The sequence below is a fragment of the Lissotriton helveticus genome, chromosome 3_1 (genome assembly GCF_964261635.1).
Source record: "Lissotriton helveticus chromosome 3_1, aLisHel1.1, whole genome shotgun sequence".
NCBI lineage: Eukaryota > Metazoa > Chordata > Amphibia > Caudata > Salamandridae > Lissotriton > Lissotriton helveticus.
In genome coordinates this window covers 149,389,943-149,402,843 of record NC_136061.1, presented here as the reverse complement: position 1 = coordinate 149,402,843, position 12,901 = coordinate 149,389,943, and the positions used below count along the sequence as shown (strand labels likewise).

General features: G+C 42.3%; 1 protein-coding gene across 1 annotated transcript in view; it reads left to right on the top strand.

The window, feature by feature from the left end:
* Positions 1-12,901, top strand: part of LOC144822741 (uncharacterized) — a 2,085,503-nt gene that overhangs the window by 915,035 nt on the left and 1,157,567 nt on the right. The window contains exon 64 of the mRNA XM_078680596.1: positions 3,156-3,327. Within this exon, the coding sequence (XP_078536722.1) occupies positions 3,156-3,327 (172 nt within the window). The remainder of the gene's footprint in view (positions 1-3,155; positions 3,328-12,901) is intronic.

Genomic DNA, 12,901 nt, shown 5'->3' with positions numbered 1-12,901 from the left:
ATCTCTAGAAGCCCTTTGTCCCCTTAATGAGCTCTTCTGTTACAATACATTTAAAAGTCATAACGTACTGCAAATTGGCATCAGGCAAAGCTAGCTGTTACTCCATCACTGGCACCGGTTCATGCTCCTGCTCCACACCCTGTACCTTTTGTGATATGCTGTGCAATTTTCCCTTTCACTGACTGTACCGCAGATGCATTAACTTCTATTTTCCTCACCATATCAGTGCTCAGTGCTTCAATAGAATGTCTGCTCATCAGGTATCATCTTCACTTCCATAATGGTAGACTGTAAGTCTACTTGATCTTTCCCATGGGGCCCATCACAAGGTTGCAAGAAATTCTCCATGTGATTCTCCATGGTTGCACTGTAAGTAGAACAGTAAAAGGTACATGTTTGTGTGACTCCAGTCCAAGGCCAGTAAGCTTATTTCTGCAGTTGGGACAATTAGCCCACAATGCTCAGTGAGCTGATCTTCTGCTGCCGGGGCATACACAGTTGTTCCCTATGGCAGCTACACCCACCTGCCTGTACCTAGGCACTTAAGAGCCATGCTAGGCCCTGCCTATTATGCCTCACCTTCATTAAAAAAAAAACAAAATCTCTCTTTCTCCATTCGGTGTTTTGCTCTCTCCCTGCATGCTCTCCTGCAAATAAAATCCATTTCATATTGTTTCCCCTTAATCTGACCATCACCCCTCCTCATCATGTGCAATGCCTGATCTCTGCATTCCCCTTCTCTACCTCGTGCTAAACCCTCTCTCCTTTTCTAATGGGTTAGAATCTCTCCTCGCCCTCCCCTGAAAATGAGATTGTCTCCTTTGACCCTGTCTACCTGTGTTGGTGCAACAGATAGGCAATAGTGCCAGAGGGTCGAACAGAACTGTCCTAAGAGACTGAAGCTTCTACTGGATGAACAGTTGGAGAGAACACCTTGGGTGATTGCACGTGTACATTGGATGGAGGGACAGAAGTGAACATGTTAGAATTGTGATGGCATACTGACCATGTGTTACACCCATCCATTCTGGATCCTTTTTAGGTCTCACTGAGTGAACGTGCATTCTTGACGATGAGTTCAAGCGCAGTGGAAGACCTTTTACAATAGTTGACTAGTTATCTTTCATTTGTTTATTGGTGCATTTGGATGTTAAACAGGTACTGCTAATTAGGGGAAATCTTTGCCCAGATGGTGTTACCGTGAATAAAAAAGACAAAATAGTAATATAACAAAATATGTTGCATTATGCCGCATAATTTGCCTTTTCTTGCCATATAATTTAGCGTCCATCACTGCCAAATAATCCTAGTGGTCCTTGCTATAATGTTCTAGTTAGACCACTATTTCTATGTCAGGAGTGTTTAAAAGCTCAGAAATAGACATGTGCATACTTTTGTAATCGTCTAGCATGTCGGGTTCTCGCACATGACCTATTTTGCATCTATTTTCTCACATTTCAGTAGTTTTTGTAAATACCGTTGGGTAATTTAGGTGGCTCCTGGACATGTCACAGCAGCATCTTTTGGCGTCTAAGGTATAATCACCCTTGGATCTCAAGAGACTAACTCTCGGGTCTCACCGGAGGGTCACCTTATTATCTCACATGAAGGTCATTTGAGGATATAATGTGAGGGTCACTTTAAGAGCTAACATGAGGGTTATTTTAATAAATGTTTTAGATTTCACAGGAGGGTCTCCATCAGCCGGCCAATTAATCAATGTACTGGTACACTTCTTTTTCCCAGTGGCTATAGATGCAAAGCGGAAGTGTGCCTGGGATTTATTGAGGCTTAACAGCAGTGCAAGGTATAACTCGGACCGCCCGTCAAGGGGGAGCAGGAAGTCTGGAAGCACATGCTTCAGACTATGAGTATTTACTATGTTCTCCTCAGAGCTGACAACATTACGCTTATCTGTCCCCCTCACCCGCCCCAGACACACACACAGCCACACACACACACAACCACACACACAACCACACACACACACACACACACACAACCACACACACACACAACCACACACACCCACACACACACACACACACACACACAACCACAGGCACACCCACAACCACACACACCACCACACACACAACCACAAACACAACACACACACACACAAACACAACACACACAACCACACACACACACAACCACACACACTTACACAACCACACACACAACCACACACATAACCACACATACAACCACACATACAACCACACATACACAACCACACACAGAACCAACCGTCAGTGCACACTTTCACCAAGCACAGACACCATCAGTCATCAGTGCACACTTTCACCGGGCACAAACACCACCTGCCGTTAGTGCACGCTCCCAGCAGGCACACACCAACAGACATCAGTGCGTGTTTTCATCAGGCACACACACACCACCAGCCATCAGTGCACATTTTCACCAGGCACACACACACCACCAGCCGTCAGTGCACGCTTTCACCAGGCACACACACACTACCAACCGTCAGTGCACACTTTCACCAGGCACACACACACACCACCAGCTGTCAGTGTACGCTTTCACTAGGCACACACACACCACCAGCCATCAGTGCACACTTTCACCAGGCACACACACACCACCAGCCGTCAGTGCACGCTTCCACCAGGCACACACACCACCAGCCGGAAGTGCACACTTCCACCAGGCACACACACTACTAGCCATCAGTGCACAATTTCTACAGAGACACACACCACCAGCCATCAGTGCACACATCAATTGTTAACGCATCCACAATTAACTATTGTAACAATAGCAGTATGGCGCACTTTACTTTTAAACATATTCATTTAAAGCGCAGCATGCCACCATTGCTACAAAAATAAAAACACATTTTTTTGGCCTACAATTTATAGACTTTTGTTGAAATTGGTGTTGCAATATTTAGCAATGCCAATAGCTCAAACTTAAGTAATGCGACACCTATTGCATTGTCAATGCTTGTTACTGTTGCTATGGCAAATGATTCTGGCATAATTGAGATTGTGGATGGGTCAAGAAGAAAACGTAAGGCTTATCACCTGTACCATAGACTTCTAATATATACTGAAGAAAGTATGATTTCCTAAACTACTGGACTAGATCAGCCTCCCGACACTCTGTTTTTCATTCTTCAAATACAGAAACATCTGCCTCTCCCTGGATGGAAACACAACATCTGAAAAACTATTATATTTGTGGCGACATGAATGTGATTGGGTCTATGGACACCGAATGGTCAGCTTGGTGGACTACAGCAGATACGAACAGGAGTACACAATAGCAGCAAAGAAAGTATTGACTGATGAGGAACAGGTAAGCTACTTTATTAGCCCCTGTAATTAATGATGTATGTTATTGTATATGTGAAGTGTGCATTTAGTAGAAAGGAAGGGACTTATAGTCAAAAAAGTAAATCTTATGGCGCAACAGTAAAATTCATTGTATTCCAGGATGAATGTGATAAACCAGTTATTGCAATGGATACAGATAAAAACTTTGAGTCGGACGAAGAAGATCACATGTCTTAGCTGTGAGTTTTCTGAACGGGAGACATGTTTTTGGGTTCTAACATGATTCATTATAAAGGGAATGTCTCTTGGAATCCGGGACTTGCCTAGCCTGCATAAGTGCCCACCTATTTATAGCATGTTTTGCTATGCTGAGAAGTTTTACTTTATATCTGCTTTGTTTAGTAATGAAAATGAATGATAATAGGCTGGAATTTTGAAAGCTTGGCCAACTATCCATGAGTTAAGATTCACATTGCCTGGCATATATTATGTATCCAGTTCTTCTTTCCAAGATTAAGAGCACAAGGTAGACTAATAAACTGACATTTCAGGTTAGTAGTGTGGTAACTAGTTTGCCAGTTATTTTTATGATGCAATGTATTGATTATGGATTTGGAATTATCTACTAATCAAAGTAGCAATTAGCGTTTTACAATTTCTGCCACCAGTTACTTTAGATATAATTGAGTTAATTTGGTCCGGAACACAACATTTCTATGTCAATCCATTATGTTTACATAGGGCCTAAACTTTGGAAGTATTAAGATGTTTTTGGCCATTGTAAGATAATGGCCTTTTTGCGTAGTCACCCGTCCACCCCACAGCTTTTGCTGGTGCACTTGGAGCTGTTGTTCAATCCCTAGTGAATTTGCTCTGAACCATTAAAATGTGTACAATTGACTAAACCCTGATTTGCATTTTTAACATATATTAAGTCCCTAGTGTATGTTACTCAGTGAACCCAGGACCTATAAGTTAAATGTCGTTAGTGGACTGCAGCACCTAGTGCCACCACTAAAGTGACAAAGTAAAAGCATGAGTTCAGGCAAACCCATGCAGTCTGAGTGTGCAGTTTTAAAACTGCAAATTCAGCCTGGCAAATTGAATTTCTTGCATGGCCTAAACAGTTCTTTTAAATATTGGTAAGTCACCCCTAATGTAGGGCCTAAATACCCATAGTGCAGGGTGCATGGTATTTAAAAAGTAGGACATGTGTTCCTAAATTTTCCTTGTCTTGGCAGTGAAAAATCCCCAAAGTCGTTTTTCAGTGTGCTAAGGCTCCCTCTCTCATAGAAAGACAATTTATAATGCACACATCCAGTTTTGGAAAAGCTAGAATAATTGTTCAAGGACTCAAATTAATAGTAAAAAATAGTCTAATCCGATGGCCAAGTCAGACTTTAAATCACTATTATTAAAATGCAATTTTTTGAAAGTTGTCATTTTCCAAACTAAAGCATCTAGTAGCCTTTTCAGAGTTAACCCCCAGCTGTCATCTGGCAGCCTGCTGGGAGGTGTGACTGGCTCCCAGAAAATTGAAAAAAGGGCCTTGGCTGAAAGGAGGTGGGACCTACTCCTCACAAGATGGCCTGGACGATGTGCCCACCAACAGTACAAGCTTCATAGGAGCATCCACTGTCACAGGCAGATGTAACTCACACCTAGGTCTTTCCCCTGCCATTTTTCTAATATCCATAGTGGCACAAATCCCAGTGGGGGAACCTTGTTACAGAACTGGTTTGCTGGAGGAGTTCCTCATTTCCCTAGACAGATTTCAGGGGTGTGCCCAGAGCCCTGACCGGGGGAAGACATGTTTTGCCCTGTAGAAGTTTTTCAGAGTAGGGCACTTTGGGATTGCTTAGTGCCAAACCCTCAGGAAGTGATGTCAAAGTGGGTAAGGATGCCCTGGGAACTTTTTCCGTATTAGACAGGAATTTTCCCCACCCACAAACTAGTGCCAGGCATAAAAGTGGAACTCTTGGATACCTTCTTGAGAGCACTGTTAGACTAGAGGAAGACAGAAGACTTACTGTGTTAGAAATGGGGTTTCTGGTTGGCATAGTATGCACCCTGTCCAAGCAGGAGCAACTGTCCCAGTCAGGGTAAGTTATTACACAACCTAAATTATCTTGTGCTCACCCTCTCGTAGCTTGACACAAAGCAGTCAGGCTAAACGTAAGAGGGAATGTGTAAATTATTTGTGCAATACTTAAACAGTAAAGCAGATAAACCACCACAAAAAGACTCCAAAACAGTTTAGAAAAATTAAGTATGCTTTTATAAATAAAAGAAGATAAAAGTGATGAAAATCCAATATGTAGAAGTTGAGATATGAATTCTAAAGGAATAAATGTCACACTAGCGCTTAGAAGCAAATAGCGCTTAAAGGGTTAATTGGTGTAGCCGGACTGGGACAAAGTCAAGAGTTCAGGCTGACCGTGAGGGAGCACAGGCCGGATACAGGGACCCACTTAGGCCCCATGAACAAAAGTATCTTGATCCTAGGTTCGCGTCAACAGAGTTGCGGTGCATGCGAGCAATGATTCATGAGCCCCAATGCTGCAGCAACAATGTGACGAGGGCCATTAGCATTGGTCCCGGAGTGTGGCTGGTCTGAATGTGATGTGGCGGCTCCAGTGCAATGCGCATATCTAATTCTAGTGACCATAGACGAAACGTTGATAACACTGCAGCAGACCCCTAGATCCACGTCGAAGGTTTGAGGACTGGGTTGGCACCTCTTGGCAGGACAGACTCACTAGCAGATGAGCCCACGGGTTGGAAAAAGAGAGATCTCAGTATTTTGATTCCCTGAGACTTAGCAACAGGAGGCAAGCCAGCAAGCCCTTGGAGTCACTCTGGGTTAAGGTCAGGCAGGTCCAGTCCTTCTCATACAGGCAGAGAGAGAACGGCAGCAACAGGGCAACACACCAAGGCAAGAGTTCAGCAAACAGCAGATCTGGCAGAGCGGCAGTCCTATAGCATAACACACAGCGATTCCTCTTGTTCCTAACAGAGGGGTCAAAAGTACAGATGTTTACTTCTTTGGTAGGGTCAGAGACCCTGTACTTATACCCAAATGTTTCTTTGAAGTGGACGTGGCTTCAACGAATAACCTTTGAAGTGCACAAGGTCCTTTCTACCCAGCCCAGGCTCCAACCTATCAGTAGGGACTAATCAGCCCTTTGTGTGGGGTTAGGCCACTACCTATTGAAGTGCAAGTGTCAGCCCTTCCCTCCCATGTGCCCAGGAAAAAGAATGCAGATATATGTAGATGGGCACTCACACACACCTAGCCTTCTTTTGTTTGTGGCTGTCTAGAGTGAAAGCACAAAGTGTAGCTGTAACCCACCCCAGACTTGTATTGGAGGCAGGATGCAAGGTACACAGAGCTAAAAGCAGAGAAATGCCCACTTTCTGAAAGTGATATTTCTAAAATACTAATGTTAAATCCAACTGTACCAGTAAAGATAATTTATCAGTGTCATTCCAAACATAACAGCTACTCCTTTCTGATAAGGAATTACAGTTTAAATCTGTGTTAATGAATTCCCACAGTTACCCTATGAGAGGAGCAGGCCTCACAGTAGTGAAAAAGAATTGAGCTGTTTGTCACTACCATGACATGTAAACCTATGAGTATGTATGTCCTACCTTTTACTTTAACAGCACCCTGCCCTAGGGGCTACCTAAGGCCCACCTTAGAGGTGACATAAGTGTAATAAAAGGGGAGTTTAAGGCTTCGCAAGTAGCTTTAAATGCCAAGTCAAAGTATCAGTAAAATGCACACACAGGGCGGAGACATGGTCAAGGGCTACTTGTGTGGGTGGCAAAATCACTGCTGCAAGCCCACTAGTAGCATTTATTTTACATGCCCAGGCTACATGTAATACACTTTACTAGGAACTTAGAAGTAAATTAAACATGCCAGTTGGGGATGAACTAATATTACTATGTTTAGAAGAGATAACACAGGCCTTTTAGCATGGTACTCAGACTAAATTTCGAAAACACAATATTGAGAGGCAAAAATATTGATTTTATTTAATTGCTAATCAATTAAATGTTAATTTTGTAATTAGATTTTTAAATTAAGTTAAGTTTTAGGTGCAGGTTGTGAGGTTGGTAGCGATATAGGGTGGGCAGTAAATTAACTATAATTATTAATAATACATTTTTAATTTATAATTGTGTAAAGTGTGTTATTTTATTTATCATCTATATTTTTTATATGAGTTGTTTTTGTAGGGGTAAAAAGTGTGAAGGAAATTAATGATAATAATGAATAATTAATGTTAATTAATAATTTTTAAATGATAATTAATATATGTTGTAAGTTATATATCAGGTACGGGTTGTTGAATTTGTAGGGGTAAAGGGGGGGAAGGTAATTAAATATAATTAATTTATTATCAGTTACTTGTTATTACTTCTTTAATTGATAAAGAAATAAGTAAATCAGGTAAATAATATCATTTTCAAATATAGTAGGTGTATTTTGTTCTATTTGTAGGGATAAAGGGTGTAAAGTTAATTAAATATAATTATTTTATTTGTTGTTAAGTATTATCGTTTAATTGATAATGTTATAATTAATATAATTTTTAAGATATATTTTACGTGTGGGTTACATTTTTAGGGGTTATGTGTTAAGTGTGTTATTGTTTTTAATTGTAAATAACATTACATTTGTTTGTTGTTATTATGAGATTATTGTGTGGTGTTTTAATTATATGAATAATATTTTTTGTAATTTAAATTATTTATTCAACATTGTAATACAAATGTATTTTTTTTTAAATATTTCTATTACTTGTTATTTAATGTAGTTGCTGAAATATGTTATTTGTTTGAAGATAATTACTCTTTCTTTATTGTTGCACAGACTGGAGTGGGAATAACAAGTTTTAACCCTCCGCAATCCAATGCTTTCTCTACTGTTGCACAGATTTGAGTGGGAGTAGTACATTTTACCCCTTCCCAGTTCAACACTTTCGCTACTGTTACACTGATTAGAGTGGAAATAGTCAGTTATTACCCCTCCTGATTCCAACCCTTTCCCTACTTTTGCACTGACTGGAGTGGGAATAGTGAATTTTACTCCTCAGCAATCCAACACTTTCTCTATTGTTGCACTTAGTGGAGTCGAAATAGTAATCTTTACCCCTCCTGAGTACAATGCATTCCCTACTGTTGCATGGACTGGAGTGAGAATATTAAATTGTACCCATTCTGAGTCCAACCCGTTCCTTACTGTTGCACAGACTGGAGTGGGAATAGTACATTTTACCCTTCCCGAGTCCAACGTTTTCCCTACTGTTGCAGATATTGGAATAGTACATTTTACTCCTATGCAATTCAACACTTTCTCTATTGTTGCAGTGAGTGGAGTGGGAATAGTAATCTGTACCCCTCCTAAATACAATGCTTACCCAACTTTTGCATAGACATGGAGTGGGAATAGTACATCTTACACCTCTTGATTACAACCCTTTCCCTATTATTGCACGGACTGGAGTGGGAATAGTGAACCTTAGCACTCCTGAGTCCAAAGCTTTCCCTACTGTTGCACAGACTGTTGGGGAGTAGTAATTTATACCCCTTCTGAGTCCAACCCTTTCCTAACTGTTGCACAGACATGAGTGGGAATAGTATATTTTATGCTCACTCAGTCCAATGCTTTTCCTACTATTGCACAGACTGGAGTGGAAATAGTACATTTTACCCTTCCCAAGTCCAACGTTTTCCCTACTGTTGCAGATATTGGAACAGTAATGTTTACTCCTTTGCAATTCAACACTTTCTCTATTGTTGCACTGAGTGGAGTGAGAATAGTAATTTGTACCACTCCTGAGTACAATGCTTTCCCTACTTTTGCACAGACACGGAGTGGGAATAGTGCATCTTACACCACCTGATTCCAGGCCTTTCTCCACTGTTGCACATACTGGAGTAGGAATAATAAACCTTACCCCTCCTGAGTCCAACGCGTTCCCTATTGTTGCACAGACTGGAGTGGAAATAGTAAACTTCACCCCTCCTTAATCCAACACTTTGCCTAATGTTGCGCTGACTGGAGTGGTAATAATAATTTGTACACCTCCTGAGTCCAATGCTTTCCCTACTGTTGCACGGGCTGGTGTGGGAATAATAATGTTTACCACTACTGAGTACAATGCAGACTGGAGTGGGATTAGTACATTTATCCTCCCTGAGTCCAACATTTTCCCTACTGTTACAGATAATTGGAGTGGGAATTGTATATATATATATATATATATATATATATATATATATATATATATATTATTCCCACAATTTTATAGTTTTGTTTTTATTGTTTACATTTATATTAGTATGATTGTATGTATTTAAATTTATATAATTTTCATTTAGTAAGGTTTAAAATATTTAATATATTTTTTATAAAAATGTAATTGTTTTATATTGTTTACTTTTTAAAATAAATTAAGCGTGTTTGCTTTTTAATTTTTTTCCAGTTTATTTGTTACAGTTTTTAAATTATATATATACTTTTATATATATATATGTATATATATACATATATACATATATATATATAAATATATTTTTAAATTTGACAAAAAATGTGTATATTATAATATAAATTCAAATTATTATTTTATTATAAGTATAACATTTATAGTGTGTAATTATTTAAATATTTGTAATTTTAATTACTGTTAAATAGTAATATTTTTGTGTTTAATTATTGTAAGTATATAAATATATATATATTCATATATATAGATATATAAAACAATATTTTTGTCTTTGATATTAGTGTATAACAATATTGTAAATTCAATATTTATGTCATTTACATTATAAGTTCAGGATGACAATATTTTTGTGTTGGATGTCAGATGTTGCACTACTGTTCGGTCTCAACTAGTTTGATTGTCCATGCCAGGCAATGGCGCGGAAGGCTTTGAGGGAGACGTCCCTGAAGCTGCTTGCGGCCCGGCACGCACCGTGGAGGTTGCCTCGTCGATCTCGCTCCCATTCCGGTCGAGAGGAAGGTCCGAGCATATCTCTGGGGGCTCGAAGTCCTCTTCGTCGAAGTTGTCAGGTAAGAGGCATCACGAGAAGTTGAAGCGTGCTTCCACTTCACCCTGTCCACCACACGACGAGATGGAGAAGCCTCGGCATTCTAAGCCCCATTTCGCTGAGCGGGCACCTGGGTTGACTCCACATCTCCCTCTCTTTCCGGGGATGGGAGTGACCCAGGCCCAACTCAAGGAGTTTTCCTTCGCCATGTGCACCGTGTTTGGGTGGCCTGACCCTGCAGGCGCGCCGCCGGGCCCGCAGGCCCAGGTAAAGAAGAAGCCGTGGTCCAGAAGTCGAGCCAAGACACCAATCCCTCCACCACCACAAAACCTTCCTAGTCTGGTTCTTCGGGATCATGAGCATCTAGTTGGTGGCAGGATACGCCATCACCTCCACCACTGGCTAGACATCACCTCAGACAGGTGGGTGTTTCAGATAGTCTGAAGGTGATAATCTCTCCCCTTTGAGACTACCCGTCCCTCTATGCCTCCAACTCATGACCAGCTGATGGAGGATCATCTCGGGCAACTCAGCAAGGAAGTCAAGCCTCTCTTGACCAAGGGAGCTATAGAGAGGATTCCTGGGCCAGAAATAGGCTGTGGTTGCTATTCCCTCTATTCCTGCTTCCAAAGAAGGATGGAGGCCTATGTACTATCTTTGATCTCAGAGCCCTTGTAGGAAGGTAGGAACCTTTTGGATGGTCACTCTCACTTTTTGCCTGGTGTTACTGTGGTTTATGACTAGTCTTTACTGAGATCCTGCTAATCAATACCCCAGTTTCTGTGCTTCTTCCCTAAAGTGGACATGGTGAGTATTTAGGTACACTCCAGATTGGATACTAGTTTACCCTGATAAGTCCATAGTATATTGTAAATTGATACTTGTATAGCGCACTACTCACCCGCAAGGGTCTCAAGGCGCTTGTACGAATACCGCTGTGGAACCCATCCTGACTTTCCCTGTGAGGTGTCCACTCCTGGGCACCCCCAAGGTGGAGGCCAGGCATCCTTAGCGTTGTGAGGGCCGTTGTGGAGATTAAGCAAGCTATTACCCAGAGTTGCAGAGTGGGACTCCATGATTGGAATAGGCACCGAGGCGAGAATTATCAGGTCCGTGGAATTTTGAGCCCAAGACCCGCCGAGGCGGGGAATTGAACCCTGGTCCCGGGCTAGACCTCTGCATCAGGGTCTGCCGCTCTAACAATTGAGCCACACTTCTCCACCCTGTGGTACTAAGGTACCCAGGGCATAGGTATACCAGGGGTCTCCCATGGGCTGCAGTATGTATTATACTACCCATGAGAGACCACTCAAATTATGACTACAGGCCTGCCATTGCAGCCTGTGTGAGCTGGTGCTAGCAGCACTTACGACAAATATATTCTTCCATATATCTGAGGTCACTACACTTAAAACCTACAAGTCATCCCTAAGACATGCCTTTCGATCCTGAAGGCAAGGTGCTGGGTCCAGGGCTCCCCTACAACTTTCTGAGGCCATTCTCCCAGGTTGTATGTGAATCAGCCATAACCACATATAGAGTAGCCATGCTTCATTACGCGATGAGCATCTCCAAACTGGCTGTAACAAACCCTGTCATGTTTGGTATCCAACATGTTGGAGTCATACCCCACATACAGCAGACAGTGTGGGATGTATGATTCCATGCACTGTAAAGCTCTTCCAGGAGGCCTCCAGTGCTCCCGGTACCAGTCTTCCAGAACCGGACAGCAAGCTCGGGCTGCTGCCAGACAGAGAGACATTTCTGCCCTCCTGCTGCTGAGCCAAGCTCGAGCAGGGGAAGGTAGAATAGGTATCCTGTCGCAAGGAGGTGTGACCACATCCCAGACAGGGTTTAGTGTATTGGGACAGGGTGGGGGCGCCTGCCAGCGCCACTGAGATTGCTTGAAGGGCAAATTTGATGCCCTTCTTGCATATTCCAGTTCAAACCAGCTCCTGCCCTGGCACAAAACTGGACAAAGGACATGGGATTATCCTCCCCACTGTTCAGCCCCTTCTTTGGGAGGGACCCCTGAAAAAATCCAAACCCTTTCCTAAGGGTACTGAAGGGCTTACCTGAGGGTGGGACCTTTGATTCATTGTGGGATTCAATTCCGATTCAACTCCGCGTCATCTTCAACCGTCTTGACAGTCTGACTGCTTTGGACTGACCCTGTCGGACTGCCCGCATTGAACTTTGCTTTAGGAACCGAGACTGCAACGAGTAAGATTCCGACTGCTCCAGGTCTCATCGTCCCGCAAGTCCGCTGCCCTGTCAGTGTCTGTACTCCATACAGGTTCCTCACAGGGCCTGTGGACATCCAAAGACACCCAAACTAATCTTCCTTGGAGTGAAGGATTCACTCCTCTGCATCTGCAGGCACCGCAATGTAGCTGACCGTTTTTCTGATCCTGGGCTCCTACTGACTCCAACAGGCTCAATAGCACAGGTGGCGTTTCAGCAACTCCCTAGAGGCCTGCACTGTCTTCAGACCGAGTCAGTGGCCAGTATTCCTCGTAAGCACC